The 21,059-nt window shown below is 35.9% G+C and overlaps 1 protein-coding gene across 1 annotated transcript in view; it reads left to right on the top strand.

Moving 5' to 3' along the window:
• The first annotated feature begins 10,276 nt into the window (after nt 1-10,276).
• FSIP2 (fibrous sheath interacting protein 2) overlaps nt 10,277-21,059 on the top strand; it is a 97,096-nt gene continuing 86,313 nt past the window's right edge. The window contains exons 1-7 of the mRNA XM_023212464.1: nt 10,277-10,375; nt 10,728-10,853; nt 14,521-14,682; nt 15,755-15,844; nt 16,854-16,993; nt 18,093-18,234; nt 18,735-18,845. Coding sequence (XP_023068232.1) covers nt 10,277-10,375; nt 10,728-10,853; nt 14,521-14,682; nt 15,755-15,844; nt 16,854-16,993; nt 18,093-18,234; nt 18,735-18,845 — 870 coding nt within the window. The remainder of the gene's footprint in view (nt 10,376-10,727; nt 10,854-14,520; nt 14,683-15,754; nt 15,845-16,853; nt 16,994-18,092; nt 18,235-18,734; nt 18,846-21,059) is intronic.

Consider the following 21,059-nt stretch of genomic DNA (forward strand, 5'->3'; position numbering starts at 1 on the left):
ACCCTAGAAGAAAATCTAGGTAGTACCATTCAGGACATAGGCATGGGCAAGGACTTCATGTCTAAAACACCAAAAGCAATGGCAACAAAAGCCAAAATTGACAAATGGGATCTAATTAAACTAAAGAGCTTCTGCACAGCAAAAGAAACTACCATCAGAGTGAACAGGCAACCTACAGAATGGGAGAAAATTTTTGCAATCTACTCATCTGAAAAAGGGCTAATATCCAGAATCTACAAAGAACTCAAACAAATTTACAAGAAAAAAACAAACAACCCCATCAAAAAGTGGGCAAAGGATATGAACAGACATTTCTCAAAAGAAGACATTCATACAGCCAACAGACACATGAAAAAATGCTCATCAACACTCGCCATCAGAGAAATGCAAATCAAAACCACAATGAGATACCATCTCACACCAGTTAGAATGGCAATCATTAAAAAGTCAGGAAACAACAGGTGCTGGAGAGGATGTGGAGAAATAGGAACACTTTTACACTGTTGGTGGGATTGTAAACTAGTTCAGCCATTATAGAAAACAGTATAGCAATTCCTCAAGGATCTAGAACTAGATGTACCATATGACCCAGCCATCCCACTACTGGGTATATACCCAAAGGATTATAAATTATGCTACTACAAAGACACATGCATACGTATGTTTATTGCGGCACTATTCACAATAGCAAAGACTTGGAATCAACCCAAATGTCCATCTGTGACAGATTGGATTAAGAAAATGTGGCACATATACACCATGGAATACTATGCAGCCATAAAAAAGGATGAGTTTGCGTCCTTTGTAGGGACATGGATGCAGCTGGAAACCATCATTCTTAGCAAACTATCACAAGAAGAGAAAACCAAACACTGCATGTTCTCACTCATAGGTGGGAACTGAACAATGAGATCACTTGGACTCGGGAAGGGGAACATCACACACTGGGGCCTATCATGGCGAGGGGGGAGGGGAGAGGGATTGCACTGGGAGTTATACCCTGATGTAAATGACGAATTGATGTGTGCTGACGAGTTGATGGGTGCAGCACACCAACATGGCACAAGTATACATATGTAACAAACCTGCACGTTATGCACATGTACCCTAGAACTTAAAGTATAGTAATAAAAAAAAAAAAAGAAAGAAATTAGAGATGGGTGAGCAAAAAAAAAAAAAATTGAATGTATTTTTAGATAAAATTTAAAATCCATATAAATATTATTAAATATTTCTATGGATAAACAAACAAACAAACAAAAAAGAAAAATAGAGATTATAACAGTCTCACAGTGTTAATGAAAGGATCACATACTTTGTCAGCTGACTACAACAATGAATAATAAATTGTAAAGATAGTTATCCACCTCTATAAAATGAATTGTTCTAAAACCTAACCACTCAAAACAGCAAACATTTATTATCCCACAGTTTTTGCATCTCAGGAGACTGGGCATAGCCTAGCTGTGTGCATCTGGCTCAAAATATCTTACAAGGCTGTGAACAAACTGTTGGCCAGGGCTGAGGTCTCATCTGGAGGCTGAACTACGAGAGGATTGGATTCCTAGTTTCATCACCTGAATGTAGGCAGAATTCACTTCCTCAAAGGCTGCTGGACAAAGGGCTCATGTTCATCCATGGTTGTAGGCTAGAGGCCTTTCCCAGTTCCTTGCCATATGGTCTCCTCCTTAGATAGCTTATAACCTGGCAGCTGGCTTCATTCATAGTAAGTAAATGAGGGAGTAGAATAAGGTGGGCAAGATGAAAGCAACATTTTGAAAGTCATCACCTTTTCAAACATTTCGAAAGTCACCACCATATTATATTTGTTAGAAGCTAGTCACTAGGTCCAGTTCACTTTTAAGTGTTCAAAGTTACATAAGCGTATAAATATCAAAAGGCAGGGATAATTTGGAACCATTATAAAGGCTTCCTAACTACAGTAGACTTATTTGTATTAACATAGTTTTATTGGAAATTGATTATATAACAGTTAATTGCTTACTCTTCACTTATATATAAAGTTAATAAGCAGAAAGACTTTTATGTTATAATATTTTTGAAAATATGACAAATTTTAAAAACAAATGCAGCCATTTGATTAATAAAACAAAAATACTCATTTTGCTGGATAATATTTTCTAGCTATTTTTCAAACCTTTTTCCCCCAAATACCTAACATATATAACAGTGACTGAGATTGTAAGAGCAATTTATTCCAATAATTATAAAGAAAAAAAGCTATAAAAAACAGAAAGTCCAGCTCCTCAATATTTTCCTGTGATTTTAAGCTAGATAACATAACATGGTACAATGATCAGGACTACACAGAGATGGGGCAGATTGATCACTATAAATCATTGTCCCTATTGATGCCACCCAATCAATGATATCACAAGATTTGATAATTTTAGAGATGAGGAAACAAGCCAAGAGTTGAAATAAATAGGGTTTAAACACAGGCAATCTTACACCTGAGTCTGTGCTATTAAAATTGCACTATATTTTCTTAATGTCTCTTACTACCAAGAAATTTTCTCCATTTATGATGTGGTATATGTCTTACTACCTTACATTTTAAGCTTGAACTGAAAATGTATTTAGCATTACTTTTTATTTTATATTTCACGTGTGTGTGTGTGTCTGTGTGTGTGTGTGTGTGTGCGAGCACACACATAGAGAGACAGAAGAGACAGAGAGAGAATAGATGAATAAGTTTTCCAACCAATATTTAATTTGGGCCCTTTATTTACGGTGTGAACTACTTAACAGGACAGAAATCTGTGTTCAGTATCAGTTTTTCAACACCACTAAGATAAATATATTACAAAGCAATGCAGAGTACAATGCAATGTATTTTAAAGACTGAGATGCTGGCAAAGATATATACCTCATATTATCAAAAGATACTGTGTGGTTCCTAAATATATTTTTAATATAAGTTTTCATTTTCTCTTTCTTAACAACGATACTTATTTGAAAACTACATAAAACATCATCAAAGGAGTTATTTTCCAAAAATACAAAAAAATAAGTACTCTTAATGAATCAATTAAACGAGGCTTGGTGGTTTCGTTCCATCTGTTCTTCTGCAGATTCTGGAATCCTTTAGAAACTCACATACATCATGAAGATTCTGATATCTATATTTTCGTTATTACTAGACAGACTCTTGAGTCCTCTGTCAAATCGATATCCTTAACAAAGTCTTTAAACATGCCAATATACCAATCTTACCTCATCAGCAAGATGTTCTCTCACCCTTTGTCCTTAGTTAAATGGGTCCTCATAAAATTCAGGTATACTCAGAACCTCAAAATGTGAAGTTATTTGGAAATAGAATATTTAGATATGTAATCTGGCAAAAATAAGGCCATACTGGATTAATATGGGCTCTAATCCTATGATTGGTATCCCTGTAAGAGAAGATAAATGTGGACACATGGACACACACAGACAGAAGCAGCCATGTGAAGACAGAAGCAGAGATTGGAGTGATATAAGAAATGCCAAGGATTGCCAGCAATCACCAAAAGCAGGGAAGAAATAAGAAAAAATTCTTCAAGAGAGCCTTCAGAGAGACCATGGCCTTGTCAACACCTGGATTTTTGGACTTCTAATCTCCAGAATTGTGAGGGAATAAATTTCAGTTATTTTCAGATACCCAGCTTGTGGTACTTTGTTACAGGAGCTCTAAGAAACTAATACACTCTTCTAATGTGGTGTTTACATTTCTGTGATGGAATTTATATTACTATGTCCTTTACTGTATCTGCATATACCAACTTTATAGCATTGAACCCTAATCTAGTTAATGTTCAGCCTTAATTGCTATAGATTTATATATCTATTCTTCTTTTCCTATTTATTTTTCAGGCTTTTTTTTTGGATTTTACATTGTGATCATTACTGTACATTTCTGGAAAAAATTCTTTAAAACCTTTGAAACTTTCTGTCATTTTAGAATGTTAATGTCAATTCTTCAAGTTTCTTAGTTTCAGTCTATTCTGTTACAAGTAATTCTATTACATTACAATATACTAGCTACTTTTACTAGCAAATTTAGATATGCTTTATGTGCAGACTGCCTTTTTAACTGTTAAATGAATTATGATCACTGCAAGGTAATATCAAAAACATTTTATTATGTCTACTTTCTGATGAATGTATTAATATTAATTATTTTAAACTGTCAGGTTAAATTATTGAACCTGGACAATATAAGATAAAGTAGACAAGTAATTTTAAACAAAAGTTTACTTTTTATTTTTAATTTAAAAATACCTTGCTTAGAAAAAAGAGATAAGGTTATTGTGAGATATCAGTCAACCAAATATTAATTAAAAGGTGGCATTATTAAGAATATATGTCAAATATTAGATGAAAGCAAAAATAATCAAATGGACCCTTAAGCAGTCAAGAAATTAAGAAAGTATATATAACTACGTATAGTATACATAACTACATATAGTATACATAACTACATATAGTATACATAACTACATATGGTATATATAACTACATATAGTATATATAACTACATATAAATTAAAATAAATGGAAAAGTTTATGGCTAGATTGAATCAACATAAGAGTTCATTAATTAAATATTGTGTTTTAAAGAGTATAACTTAAATTGGAATGTTTTTTCTAAATTAAAACGATCATTCCTATTTTTGGGATTCAGAAATTAGCTCAGGTTAATGAAATAGACAAAAAATGGGGATCTGTGAGGTTTAATTCTACATATCATTGTGGCTGAGATCCAGCACCCAGATATTTGGTCTAACATTTGGAATATTTCTATGAGGGTGTTTTCTGGATGAGACTAACATTTAAAACAGTGGACACTGAGTCAAGTAGATTGCCCTCCACAATATGAGGGGGTCTCATCCAATCAGTTGCAGGGCTTAACATAACAAGTACTAACTTCCCCCAACCAAGAAGAAATTCTGCCAACAGACTGCCTTTGGGTTCAAACAGCAATTCTTTCTCAGCTTGCTGGGCTACTGGCATATGTAGACAGCTCTCAGTATATATAGAGAGGAATATACATACACACAGACACATAAACACATATCCCCTGTTGGTTCTGTTTTTCTTCAAAATCCTGACCCACAGAGGATCCTAAAGATATTGTATTTTATTTCTCAGTTAGACATAAGGAGGTGGTAAAACCCAAACATTTAAATATTCTGCTTATATAGTTACATTAAGAAATGATAAATAAAAATGAGGAAAACCTGGGAGTATAGTGATTATTATATAAGCTAGGACTTTGGGTTGAAAGTAATAGAAAACCAGCCTGGCTAACCTAGAGAGAAAATATTTGAGAAAGCTCAGAGAATATATAAGAAGATCTGAAATAATCCAAGTTGAGGAAAATGGAAACACAACATAAAGCCACAGATGTAGTTGGATTAAAATGTTGTTGCTTGTGCTGTAACCAGACATTAACCCTGACTTCATGGTCCTTAGCTGTACAAGAGTCTTTGAATTAATTCCTTTTCAGACAAAGTCACATGCCCTTGACCCTCCTCCAAGGCATGCCAAATGAAAATATGTGCCCCTTCTTAATTTCAGTAAAAAGTGGATTGAACATCTACCAACATTCATATATGCAGGATTTTCTCCAAATAAAATAATTATTAGCTAAAGAATTAAAAACTCTACACTGATTATCACAAGCAAAATTGAGTTGTATTTCCTCTCAAGACAGAGTACCATGGAGAAGATATGCCCTGAAATATCTAAAAAACAAACAAAATATATGAAGCAACAATTTTCAAGACACTAGATCAGGGAATGGTCAATGATCTCTGAAAAACAGTAAACAAAAGAGGCAAGGCATATTGATAAAACTCGAGAGAACTTTCAAACCACAGCATAGGGAGGAAGAATCCAGATGGAACCCATCTGACTCCCTGAGTTCAGGAGACAGAACCCAGAGCCCAGGAAGGCAGATATAGAGTATGCAAAAGCAAAGTAGAGAGAGGACAGCTGCATGGAACAAGAACTTTCAAGATGTGCAGAGAATTGTCGTTGAGTATTTCCTGCCTATTTGTCAGAACACTGTGAGAAAACTACCACATGCCATGGAAAATAATCACTCAAAAGAGATAGTACTGGGCTTTCACAAACAGCTGTAAACATTACCTGTTCCCACCAGCTAGGCTGGAAAAGATTCTGATGGGATGAGTCATTGGGTGGAGTGTGGAGAATAAAGCAATAATTAATCCTAAACTGGGTTCTCTTCTGGTCTTCTTTAACAGATCTCAAAAGTAAGACCCAAAAGGAGAAAATTTTCTCCTATAACTTTGAAGGAGCTGATTCCAGCTATTAGTCTTCAAGTCTGTCAGCTGAAGTTCCAAATATCATAGAACAGAGAGCAGCTGTCTCCTCTGTGCCTCATCTGAATCTCCAAACCCAAAGAGAAACCACTAGACACAATAAGTAATTAATGTTGCTTTAAGCCTAAGGTTTTGGAGAAATTGTTTTTTCATCTATAGATTATTAACCCAATTTGTTTTTTAGTTCATAGGTCTTTGAATTCGTACAGGCAGTATTCAAATAGCTGTCCATGGACATAATTGTAGATGACAAAACACTAAATTTTTAAGCCTAATCACATTACTGAATGAGACTCTTGGTAGTCTTAGGAGAGGTAAGTGTGTTTTGAATATAGAAGGAATGTGAATCATTCGATCAGAGAGTGATCTTTGGTAGATTTCTGAGGCAATGAGCCCTATGAATGGGAGCCTTAGTGTATCCATATCTTTATGTAGCTAGTTTCCTTCTATGTCAGACAATAACAAACGTGATGTGAGTAAATACTTCAGAAGTACATAAGCACATTAATGTTTACTCAGTCTTGATGCTGGAAGTCTTGAAACTAAAATGTAAAACCATATTGCCTAACCTCCTGGAGAATGAAAAGAATACATGTAGACAGTGATCCAGCCATCTCAATCATTCCAGCCTGTTTGTTTTTGTCTGAGAGCCCAGACATGTGAGTGAAGCCATCCTAGATGATCCAGCCCTAGCTAAGCAAATGCAAACCCAAACAACACCAGCAAACCCAGACAACACCAGCAAACCCAGACAACACCAGCAAACCCAGAGAACTGTGAGAAGTAATAAATCATTGTTTAAAGTCACTAAATTTTGGAAACGGTTTGTTATGTAGAAAAGGACAATAAAGTCTCAGAAAAGACCCCAGTGTTCATAAAACCTCAGTTTTATGAACTGAGTTCATAATGAACAATGTTCATCATACTCCTCTAACTTTTCCAAGAATACAACAAATTCTCCTTTACATATAAATGTCATAGATATTTTATCTACACTGTAGACTTCTTTTCCATTTGCTTTCCTTATAAATAGAACTCACCTATTTGATGTGGGTTTTTCTTTCATTTTTTTGAGAATTCATTTTTTCTGGCTTACCTATTTCCTCTGGAAATTCAAGCTTGTCATCCGCCACCGTCAGCTTCTCACAGCAATGATTCCCACCAACTCTGTTCCTTTAAAAGTAGGTGAGATGAGGAAGAGCTCAAAGTTTTGAAAGTTTTCTTAAATTTTTCTCAAATCCATTCTCTGGATGTCTACAAATCATGAAGTCTCCCAGATCTTTATTCTCATCCCCATAAATCCACCTTCAAAAATGCTGTCAGGGTGTTCTTCTAGAACAATAATTAGCTTAAAAGTTTTCAGTGGGTTCTCATTCATGTCTGACTAGGTCAGGAAACAAAATTTTACTTAGTGCTCACTAAGTGCTTGCTCAGCACTATGCTAGGTGCTATGCATACAAGTCGAATAAGCCAACCCGTGCCCTAAAGGAATTTATATTCTAGTAAAGGTAGACTGACAGGTAAACAGATATTCTTGCTGTAATGTGAAAATGTTCAGGTGGAAGAAAGCACAGAGGGAGAGAATTTGTCAAAAGCTTAGAAAGTCAGAAAAACTTCCTGGAGGTGTAACACTTGAGTTGTTTTAAAGGCTGATTGAAATTAGCCAAGCAGTGAATTGAAAGGGGCTGTCAGACAGAGGGGACAGCATAAACAAAGACGCAGAATCATGCATGAATAAGCAGGCCCCATGTAGAGAACTAACCACAAACAGTTTGGTGTCTTTTGAGGTTCAATTCTGAGAGGTGGTATAGGGGAGTTATGTCTCAGAAACGGACAAAAACAGGGCTGTGCAAGGTAGTATAATAGTACCCCAAAGATGTCTATGTCCTCATTTCCAAGACTGAGTATGTGACTATTTCATAGCAAGGAGGAATTAAGATTGCTAATGGAATTAAGGTTGCTGATCAGCTGATACTAAGATAGATAAATTAGCATGGATAACCTAGATGGACCCTATGTAATCACAAAGATTCTTTAATTGTAGAAGAGAAGGAGGCAGAGGTCTGAGTCAGAGAGAGATTTGAAGATGCTACATTGCCAGATTTAACCTGTGAGGAAGAGGCAGCTTCTAGAAGCTGGAAAGGTCAAGAACATAGGCTGTGATCTAGAGCTTCCAGAAAAAACACAGCACTTCCAATACACTGGTTTCAGCCCAGTGAGATTCGCTTTGGACTACTAACCTCCATCACTGGAAGATAATATATTTGTGGTAATTAAAGCCACTAAGTTTGTGGTGATTTGCTAGCAATAAGAAACGGATACAGACACCAAGTAACAGAGGCTATTACACTCTTTGCGCTGAGGGCAGTTGGGAGTTTAAAGTGAGAAAGAGAAACGGTCAGTTTGCCATAAAAAATCAAATTGATACAAGATGGATTGTTGGGATAGAGGGTGGGAAGGAGATGTTATAAGGCTGTGGCAATGGGGCAAATAAACAAACAAAGAATGATTAGCGGCTTAACCGGGAAAGTAAAGTAGGAGTAGATAGAATGAGGCAAATTAATTTTAGTGATAAAATTAGTGAGACTTAGAGACCAACTAACATGGTAGATAAGGGGAAAAAGAAGTATATAGAAGCATTCCTTAGTTTCTGGCTTGGGTAGACTTTGGTATTGTCACTGAGATGGGAAATGCAGGAAGAAGCCTTTACTTTTTTCCTGTTTTGGTGAAGGGTGTGTGTGTGTTGAGATTTGAGTACATTGAATTTAAGATGACTGTGGGATATCCATATGGAAGGTAGCAATAGACTATATCCCAAGCTTAGATTTCAAATTTAAGAGTCCTAAGCACATGTGTGAAATTACAACAAAGAGAGCAGAGTGCACTGATTAAGAAAACAGTCTCAGGAGCCACCATTTAAAAGCAATTGTCAGTCTTCCTCAATCTTTGAAAAATAAAGGGTAATTATTGATAAGGCTATTACAATAAATGAATGTTTAAAAGGGTGTTCAGCACAGTATATGCAAGTTAGTAGATTCCCAAGAAATGGTAACTGTTATTACTAGTCAGGCCAGAAATAAAAGAGAACAGCAGTGGACCAAAGAAAGTATGAAGCTAAGTCTAAACAACAGGTGGGTTAGACACATACTGTCTCTGCCCTCAGAATACTCCCAATCTAGTTAGCTTCTTACAGGCAGGGGCCATATTTTACTCACGGCTGCGTCCTACCCAGTGCCTAGCTCAATGACTGGCCCAGAAGGGTCAATCAAGCACTTTATAAATTTTGGCTGGATGGTTGAGAAGAAAGAGTTAAATAGGATCAAGCAGCAGGAGCAGAGAGGAGGCAGTGGGAGAGTGGTAAAGAGCGCTAGAAAGGAGAAGGAAACCTAGGGGACAGAGGAGGCAGGAGGAAGGCAATGAACCCCTGAAGCCAACGCGTCTGCCTTGTGGACCTGGTGTGGGAAGAAGTTGTGGGAGCCTGGGGTTGGGGTGTGGCCCATATGCCGGAAGATGTAGAAAGGGCAAAAACAATCACTCGGGAATTTTTATTGAACGGAACAGGGCTCCTCGGAGGCCGGAGGAAATTAACCAGTTACCCTCCAACAAAGCTTATACTTTTTCGTTAGGATTGGCTAAGGGGTGATGGTTTCAGAGAAAGATGAAGTTTCAACTGTGCTCCTCTTAGATCAGGCCTCTAGGACGGACTTTCCCGGCTCAGAGGGCGCTCTAGGCACTAGCGCTAGCCGCCCCTCAGGAGGCCACCGCCCTTCTGGGACCGCTACCATTGGAGGCCTGGAACGCGGGGGGCGGGGCTGCGGTCCTTGGGTTCTGGCCATTCTTGGTCAGGTCCGGACAGAGGGACAACGGGGTGCGAGAGAAGCAGAGCGGGGCGGGTGAGGAAGAGGCTGAGGGGGCCCGTGCCGGCCATGGAACTGTACCTCGGCGCCTGCTCCAAGCCTGCCAATGTCGCCGTCACCAAGACGGTCGCCAGCGTCCTGGCTGCGGACATTCAGCAGTGCGGAGACGTGAGTGGCCGCAAGCTGGGTGGCGTTGTCCTCTGGCGGCCGCAGGCCTGCTGGGGAGCGGGGCAGGGGTCGCCACACGCGGGTCGCGAGGCTCCCAACTGTCCCCCTTCAGGAGACTGCCCTCTTGCGGCGCCCGGGGGCGGTGGCGGTGGCTCGGACTGTACTGGCCACAACTGGCAGGCGCGGGACGCCAGGAGAGCTGGTGACCAGGGAAAATGGGAGGACTTCAGGATGCCCCGAACCCTGATTGTGTAATTCTTCGGAGTCTTTGGTTGCAGTGGAAGTAGATTGGTCTAAACTAAATGAGTACTGTGTAAAAGGAAAGACAAAACTCTCCAATTGTGTCTGACAGGGCGTGCACAAAACCCACTTTGCAGGGGTTGGACCGGCTCAGCTACTGGACCTACCTCTCGGGGTCAAGCTGCCTGTGATCCCAGGAAGCCATGCTGTATTCTATACTACGAATTTCGGTGAAAAGGTGAACAAGTTTTTATCGTCTTTCTTTCATTTACCCTTTACTACTTGCTGTTCAATTCAGAGGCTGCATCATACAAAATCCATTAAAGGAATTTGCATCAACATTTACAGGAAAAAAAAAATCCCACATCTGACCGAAGGTATTGTTTAGAATGCATATGAAGCACTTTCATCTAATATGGTTTGAACATAATAATATTCCAGAAAGTTTAGATTCTTAGTCTTTAATTTACAATTCACGGTATGATATTAATATTCCTTATAATAAAACTTCATATATACCTATATAGTAAGTTTTGATGTACTTAGAAACATGTTTAGAAGGTGAGAGGTTATTAGTGCTAGCTGCCATTTAATTATGTGTTACGATTTTAACTGACAGTATCTTGGACCAAACTCCGTTTACGGGAAACATTATTTTGTTTTGAGTTGAATTCTATTTTACACATAAAGAAAAATAGAAAAGAACCGAAACAGTGGGACTTAAAATGAGTTAATGTGTTTAGTACTTTAACCTTACTTTAATGAAAGAAAGCCCTGCCTCAATGAGGAAGAGGCTCCATGATATGCCCCAGCCTTTCCATACAGTATTGTTTCCAACTAGAGAGGCTCAGCTTCTTCAAGTTGAGTCTTTCACACCTACCTATAAATACCGTGCTAATACTTATGTATTTTGTCAACTTTGCCCCCAAACCTGGCATACCTTGTCTTCTTCTCCCCAGTCTATGAATCTGAGCTATCAAGACTCTCTAAACTGTGATAGCCCCGCATTAACTTATTTTTGTTTAGAGTTCACATTGCCCTTGATTTGTATGATCTCACTTATACAAACCATACTTAATCATACTGGATTATAGTGTGTACTTCCCTTAAGCCTTTTCATGTTTTTAGTCCTCAACACCACACCCACCCCCAAACCTCCCCAGTCTTTGACTAAGTAGTCAACGCTGAAGGAGGTTTAGTACATTCTTGTTGACTGGTCGCTTTTATCAGTTTTGCAAAAAGTTCTACAGGAAAGAATTCTAAGTGGTCCACTTACCCTTACAATGTCTATGATGTCATCAGAAATAAGTAGAACCCCTTGGTATTTGATACTTGCATAATGTCTTATTCAGTTCAGGCTGTTATAACAATGTACCATAGACTGGGTGGCTTAGAAATAACTTATTTATCATTGTTCTGGAGCTGGAAGTCCAAGATCAGAACACCAGCATGGTCAGATTCTGGTGGGGGCCCTTTGTAGTCCTTTCTTTATTACCTCCCTGCATGGTAGAAAGAAGGATGGAGAGTTTTCTGTGGTCTCTTTTATAGGAACATTCTCTCTCTTGATGAGGACTCCACCCTCATGACTTAATTATCCCCCAAGGCCCCAGCTCCTAAGGCCATCACATTGAAGGTTAGGTTTACATATGAATTTTGGGGGCATACCGTCAATCTAACACACTAAATAAACATGATTTCTTGAAACAAGTTTTGTTTCTGAAAAAAGTATAATTGCCCTTAAAAAAAAAAAAACTAATCTGTTCTACTAGATTAGAGCAAGTGAATTACAAATATACCAACTTCACAAAATTTGAGTCACAAACACAAACTAACTTTGCTAAAACATGCTTGAAATTTATTCCATTACAGGTGATATAATTCCTCTTTAGTGTATAAACTTAGAACTGTGACTTTTGTCTCCTCCCTCAAATATATTCTTTTTACTCTATTGCCATTTTCTCTGTCGACCATTAATTCACTTGTCTACTACTTTTCAAAAAGATGTTCTCTCTATTGTTTATTACATTAATTCTCCCTAAATTTATTCATTTAATGATAATTAGGCACCATACTAGTTTCTCTGAAGAATTTTCCCTTTCAGTGTACTGTCCTTCATGAGGTAATGGTTAATACTCACATTTTAAGAGCAACCAGTTATTTTAATTGTCAGTAGAAAGGTTACTCTGGCTCAAATGAGTGGATTTGTTTAAAGGCGTTCTTAGTTTACAGATCAGTAGCTCAGTTTGGTCTTGAGAAACATATGCTAAAAGTCACAGCTAAAAGTTAACATTTTTAAAAAGTTTACAGCTAAATGTCAATATCTGAAAGAAATATTCAATCCACTCCTTGACTTATTATTATTGATTATTTCCCTTCCAGGAAAGATCTGGGCTTTGTATGTGGAGTCACTTAATTCAAGACTTTCCCCTTTATGAGTTCTTTCTTTGCCTTCTCAGGAGAGCATTGATAATCAGGGAATCTAGTTTTCCGATTAGGCTCCTTGGAAGGAATTAAAGTTTAATGTTAAACAAGAGGTCAGAAACTTGAAACTTTTAAATGCAAAGGAATAGCTAGTATCTTATTTTGTTCCTCTCATCTACCTTTTACCCATATGCAAAGCATTCTCCTACCTACCTTTCGAGAGTTCTTATTAGGGTCCAACCCAGCCAGACTCCATAGTGTTCAGGAGTTGGACTGCAACTGTGGTTACAGCTAGACTGGAAACAGAGGTCACAAATTGGTGCCCCCAGACATGTTGGGATTAGTGCTCAGTGTTGTTGTGGTAGTATAAATTGAATTTCATACCTGCAAACAGGGCAGGTGCTCTCTGGTTTCCCATATTACCCACATACTCCAATTATCTGTCTCCTGAGCCAATTCCTGATTTAACATTATTTTGAACTATTATAAAACTTACGTTTTTCTGGCCCAGCAAACTTAAAACAGAAAGGGATGTAAAAACATTAACACAATTTCCTACTCTCATTCTCTCCTTTTTCCATTTCAGAGGTCCCCCAATAAGCAATTATCACCATCCTGCTATTGAAAAACTAACAGAACTCAAACCAAAAACTAACTTTGCTAATGTTTTAATTCATGGTGAGATTGAATAATACAGCTGTTTTCTCTAATGCGGCAGATGTAGAAACATGACTAGTAACTGATTATCTTTTCCTCCTTTTATATGTTAATGACTATTGCCTAAAGGTGTATTTGGTCTTCACACAAATAGAAAAACTTCAATTTCTATCAATATTCATTAAAATTGATTATTTAATACGGTGAACTGCTTAATATAGACCTTAGGTATTCTTCTTACTCTAGCACTCAGAGATTGTTGGTTTCTTGCATTAGAAACCCCAAGATGCAATGACTCTTTAACTCAAAATCGTTAACATATAAGTTTTGCTTCTACAATTTGTTAAAGTTATTTTCATAAATTTTGATGAAACACTTTGTTTTGTTGTTCATTTTAAGGTGATTGAAATATAATCATACTTACTATTAATCCTTTTATGTTTTGAATAGAATATTTTGATTTGAGAGAGGGAGGAGGAGAAGAGAATCCTAGTGTTGGCTTTGTACCTTAAAACAAACTGTATGAAAAGAAATATATTCCCTTTCTTTTCCTCTGCTCTTTTCTTATTTGGCTGAGAGTCAGGGGCTGAAGAGGATTAGAGGAGGAACTAATTGGGTGAAGGTGAGTCTTTGGGATAATTTGCAGGTAAGGAGAGAGGAAGGGAAAGGCAGGAAAGCATGCCCAACTCCAATTTTTCTGTGGCTATTTTTCCTCACTTCAGATTCTTCTGGCACATTTTATTTTCAATGAATGTTCTAATCATTTCGATCAATTATTTAAAGTGAAAATGCATTAATTTTACATATTTTGGAATCTGTATTTGCAGCTTTTTCGACCTTCTTACGGTTTTAACCTGACTGATCCCTATTGTCGACTTTTGGAAAATCAATATAAAAGCCTCCATGATCCACATTTAAAAGCATACTATAAGCGCAAAGATATTTTGAAGAGATTAAAGAAAGGTGGCTACATCACCAGCAATAATAAAGTGGGTTGAAAATCACTTTTTTTAAATCAATTAAACCCTTTAAAACATGATATAAATTTGTTTCTCTACCTCACTTGGGGGGCCTGTATCACTTTTAACTTGATCATGAGACAATACTTAATAGGCAGTTCTATCAATTTCTCAGTATTTGAATCAAGAGAAATCAGACAACAGTTGTTGCTAAATGAAAGTACTTCTTCCTTCATGTTTTTCCTTTGTAATACCAAAAGATTATTGACAAATAATTTGAGAACACAAAGATATATTAATTTTCCCACATGTATTATAGCCTTCTTTCTCTGTCTTTAATGGCACTGTATACTTGTCAAGAATTATGTTCCATATATTTTTAAAATCTTGAGATGAAATAGAAACTTAGCAAAATTCAGTCTGTTAGAACCTTCATAGAGTATATCCTTATTGGAGTTGAACAATGTTATTACACTTAAAATTATAATCCAATTACAGCTAATTGAAATTATTACTGTGATAACTCTAATTGTATGGACTAAACTCCTTTTACAATATAAGTAATGTTAATAAAGCAATATGTACATATTTTTTAGAGACAGGTTCTCACTTTGTTGCCTACACAGGAGTTATATGGTGCAATCATGGCTCACTGGTGCCTGGACCTCCTGGGCTAAAGCTGTGTTCCTGCATCAGCATCCTGAGTAGCTGGGACTGCAGACACATGCCTCCCGAGCTGGTTAATTTTCTTTTTTTTTTAGAGATGGGGTCTTGCTATGTTGCCCAGGCTCATCTCAAACATCTCAAACTCCTGACCTTAAGAGATACTCGTGCCTCAGCCTAAGTAATGTTTTTGGATAGAAATTTCTTGCTGATTAACAAATGCTGAGAGATACTACTTACAAGATTGTTAGCAGTTTATTACTCTTTATGCCAAAATGTCATTGAATTTTATGTCACTGCTATTAAAGTGATTTTTAAATCAATTTAATGATTTTTAAAATCAGTTTAATGATTTAAAGAATATATTTAAAATATTTATATATTATTAACATACTTAACATTTTTTTAAATATCCATGCGTTTTCCTTTTTGTTTGTAGGTTGTATGTACCTTGAGAGAATTGAATAAGTACAGGCAATATCTTACCAGTTTAAAATTAGACTTTGAGAGAAACTATCTAAGAGAACAAGTAAGTTCAATACTTAAATTTGGTTTATTTACACAAAGTTTGGAAGAAATTCTTGTTTATATGTAGAGTGTTCTTTTAATCATATTTTGACCCTTTATTATTGATAAAATAATTGAATATTTTTTCCAAGTGAAAATTTAGAGTAGGAATAAACAGTGTTTGAATTTTGCTATATTTGGCCAAGAATGGGAAAGGGACTGGGTCATCTATCAACACACCAGTGGTAGCTGGCATAATTCAATAATTAAATTGCTAGTCAGATATATTGTTTCCCTCAGAGCTAAGGCCAATAATAAACATCTCTTGTGGCAGAAAGATTCTTAAGTTGAAAGCTAAAACACTTTGAGCCATAGGAAAAGAACAATAAATACCTGTAGTGTTCTACAGTGATTCAAGAATATGTACACTCTGTGTTTGTACTCATACATGAGCACCTGTATTCATTCAGTAAAAATGTTGTTCTTGAATGTGAAATAGAATGACTGGGTGTAGAGTGAATGGTTATGGATAGTGACTTCCTTTAGATTTTTGACTCAAAGATGTGTGTATGTGTGTGTGTGTGTGTGTGTGTGTGTCTGTGCTTGTGTGAATTCAGATTTTAGGGTCAAGAGGTTTGGATCGAAATGAGAAAAGTGTATTTGAGTTTTTGCAAATGTATGTCCTAAAGATAAAAGGGTTAAATACAAACGAGAAAGACTTTGCTATATTTCTAAGTATTCTGTATTTTCCCCACTTTATTCTGTACCCAGTGTTTCTTCTCTACTTCCTGCATATTTTTATTTATCTTATTTAGAATAGGTGGACAAATAAACTGAAATGTTTACCTTTTATTTTCAGAGAGATAGATCTTAATTTTGGTTTACTTGTCTGTGTCTTTAATGGATTCAAAATAGATGTAAATGCAATTAAACAGAAATAAGCATTTATAAAATATAGGAATTTAAATGGTTTTATTTTGGGGAAATGTAAAAAAAATTATGTATATGTAATACACACATTTCTTAAATAGAGAATGCTTGCAAAACAACTGCATAACATACCAGAAAACAATCAAATCCCTCAACATTGTGATGTTGCACAAGTCCAAAACTGGTTGTTAAAGGAGGGCAGTGAATCTATTAAGGACCAGGAGCGGCTAATGAGGCATAGGTAAGATTAAAGTTGATGCACATTTTATGTGTATGTTGTAGAACCAAATAACCTGGAAAATGCTAGAAAGAATTGAAGACAATTTTTTAAGTACTAGCACCACTCTCCTGGATCCCTCAGAATGGAGGGGAAGTAAGTGAAACCAAGAGGTGGAAGAATTTTCTACCAGAGGAGTTAGGGTTGCTGGAAGCCCAAGGAATAAGCCAAACTGGTTACTGAAAGAAAACTTAGATTCAAAATCTTTCTATATTAGAAGAGGAAGAGAAAGGATCGTTAACACATGCCTCAAACAATAACATTTTTTTAAGAATCATCTTTAAGAACTGACAGCATTTTTTGAGGAAGTTAGTGCAAAGTCAAAAAAAGTAAGTTTGGAATAACTGATGCCAATATATAAATATGTGTTGTCTATAAAAAGGATTCTAAGCTCATTAGATATGACTCAGTCATATTCAATCATGGCCATTCCATGGACAAGCCCATTTCTTAGGAAGTAAAGGATGTTATAGTTATTTTTCCTGCACTAGGGATGGGGTAAGGAATTGGGCTGACTTTTATTACCTGACTTTTATATTCATTCCACAGTTTCATTACGTGGTATTGTTGCCATATTACATATTGATGTACCAGAGATCTAGACTACAGATGAGAGATTTGTTCAAGGACTTGTAAATTACAAGGAACCCAGTGCCCGCTTTTTCTTAGAGAATTCAAATGTACTCTTTTTTTTCCACATTTGAAGTTACTGTTTCAGTTATTTCAGCCTTTTTTGCAAGATCATACTCTTAAATCTACTGAGTTATGAATGCTCACTGTGCAGAATGTCTTGAGTAACTTTGCTCTGCTTTTTACCATTATCTTTGCCATTATATGAGATAATTGTGTAGTGGAGAGACCTTATAATAAGTAAAACATGGTGAGATGGTGGGTTTGGCTGTTTTAAAGGTTTATAAACAGTACTGAGAGAAAAACAGTAAAATTCCTGTAATTCAAGAAATGAAAGGCAAGCAAGGAAGTGGTTTGGGAATGGCATAGCAGATGATGCCATCGTAAAAGAAACAGCCAATTCACCTTTAGTAATATTTACGCTCTTACTCAGATATTTGGATATGATAAGTAGAAAACTAGAACAACTTGAACGCACAGCAGAACAACAACGCCTATTCCTGATGGATAGGGAAGAAAGACGACAGCGAGAGCATACAAGAAGAAAACTTACTCTTCGTAGAAAAATAGAAGAGGTGAGACATAACTTTAAAACATTAAGAGAAAAATGGTGTACAGTTGTTGCATTTGTAAATAATTTTAGCTGTACATTGTACTGCTTGAAGTCATTTCAGTTCAAAATAATTTGTTACCATTAAATTTCCTTCATAGCTATAATATACAAGTTGTTACATAAAATAATGAGGTGGATACCACAAAGTATGTATATGAGCCAATTTCTGCTCTTAAAGAACAGTTAGAAAGTTAACTAGACACTATTTAACTCTCTTAATGCCCTTATTGTGGAGACGAAATTTTTTTTAAATTTAGCTTTAGTAAAAAATTATCATATCTGCATTCCTAGTGAGAGTGCAGTAAGAAAAGTATATTCTAAACCCAATGTATGCCTTTCATTATGCTTAACCTGATTTCTGTTAGGCTCTGACTTGTTTAATATACTTTTTGGTGGGACAAAATACAAAGATATTGTTGTGAAAGGAACACACACCAAGTGCAGTAACAATGTGATTTCTAGGAATGGAAGACAAAAGAGATGTTACTTCTGACAAGGATGGCAGAAGATGTTAAAAGAGAGGAGAAGATAGAAGAACAACGGCATAGAAACAGAGAAGAGAGTGACAGGAAGGTAGGGTGACCTTTAACCTCTAACTTGAGCTGTTCGAAGAGAAGATTTTGTTTTGGTTTTTTGAAGTACAAATCACTTTGTGAGATGACTGTTGCCCAGTTACTCCAAATGATATGCATGATATAAAACTGAAAGCTATGGACATTTTTAGTATATTTGACTATAGTATAAAAAGTACTGCTCTATTATGTGATATAACTATTTTTGGCTTTATTTTTACACCATAAACTGTACTTATAATTACTATGAAAAAATTAAATGACTGACTAACTTTTTTTAGAACCAGCAATTCTTTGTAGGATTTCTCAATTTTTCCTCACCGGTTAATTTTATTTAGCTTAACTTTTTATCTTTAATAATATATAAGATTTTGTGATTTAGAGTGTAAATTAATATAAAGAGAAAAATCCTACTGCCACCACCCTATCAACATTTTAGTTTCACACATATACACATACACCCCCCCCACAATGTTTCCAGTAATATTTATTTATTCCAATTAATAATTAAAAACATGTTATTATACCTCGCAAGCTGTTCTGTAGACTGTTTTATTCATTTAATAAAATGTCATTGTCAACTTAGCATGTTGATAAATGTTGATCTAAAATTCTAAATAGCAGTTTTAGGTAGGCTATTGTTACCAAACCTAGGTGTGAGTGTAAGATTTACACAATTTGGTTTGTATTGATATATACTGTTACACAGCAATTTTGTAAAAATATTGAACGTTTAAATATGTATGTTTATCTTTCATTCTGTTTGCTACCTGTATCTTTCAGTACCATCAGAGACTCACTGCTCATTTTGCAGGCTCAACTTATTCCAATTTACCATGATTATTATTTTTCTTCTTTCTTTTTTGTTTTTCTTTTTTATTTTTATGTATTTATTTATTTATTTATTTATTTTTTGTAAAGATGGGTTTTTGCTATGTTGCCCAGGCTGCTCTTGAACTCCTGAGCTCAAACGATTCTCCCACCTTGGCCTCCTGAAGGGCTGGGATTACAGGTGTCAGCCACCACACCCAGTCATAATTATTAATAACATAATCTAATATTAAGTTTTTCACTGTTTTTCAATGAGAAGTCTCACCAAGTTATCCTCTTCGTTTTGCTCTAAAACTGCACATCTCTGAAAGTATCTTTGTTTTCCAGAAGCAATTGAATGCACTAGATTCTTCTCCTTTTGCCTAATGTCAATTACTACCCAAAGAATGTTGGTCAGTTTTAGTGAAGACTAACGCAACTGATCAAAATCGGCCTGGGAGGAGTGACCATTAGACGTGGTCACTGACTGTAAGCATGATAAAACCACAGGCTGCCTAAACTGTGCTAATGGTAGAGCCATTTGAACACTGATTTTCCAATGGAGTTATTTTACAACTGTCTTTTGTGAATCTTGTTTTACTATAAGAAATTCTGAATTCCTTTGTGTTTCATAATATTTTTATGTCATGATTTTCAGATTTGACATAATTTTTCACTGCACATTATCTTGTTATATTATAGTTTAGATTTTGCTCTTAATATCTTTGTCAAAAATTATTTGTCTGGGTCTATTTTTGTACTCTCTTCTGTTCTTTGACCTATTTGTTTGATTATTGTACCTTTAATAATTCTTTGAATCTGTCATGCCTGTCTTACACGTTTATTTTTCTATTTCAATTGTTTTAGTTAATCCCAAGCCCTTTGTATTTCCATATAAATTATAGCATCAGCTTATTAATTTCTACCAAAATGTCTTGCTGAGTTTTTTAATTTGATTTGCGTTAACTCTGTAGGTCACTTTGGGCACAATTTACCTCGTGATAATATTGAGTCTTTCAACTCATGAACAACATATGTCGCTCCATTTATTTAGGTCTTCTTAATTTCTCCTAACAGTGCCATGTAGTTTGCAGTGTACTGTTCTTGTGTATCTTTTCATAGATTCATCCCTAGGTATTTCATATATTTTATACTATTGTAATTTATATTTCTTAAATTTCAAGCTTTGAATACTTAATGCTAGCATTTAGAAAAACATCTGATTTATATTCAACTTTATCTTGCATTGTTAAAAATCAATAATCAGTTCTAGTAGTTCTTTTTTCTAGATGCCAATTAATAGTCTACATAGATGATCATTTCTGTGAATAAAAGGAGTGTTATTTCTTCTGATGAGTTTCTTTAATTTTTTTTTCTTGCTTGATCACACTGCCTGAAACCTTCA

This window comes from Piliocolobus tephrosceles, chromosome 11, assembly GCF_002776525.5.
Source record: "Piliocolobus tephrosceles isolate RC106 chromosome 11, ASM277652v3, whole genome shotgun sequence".
Taxonomy (NCBI): Eukaryota; Metazoa; Chordata; class Mammalia; order Primates; family Cercopithecidae; genus Piliocolobus; species Piliocolobus tephrosceles.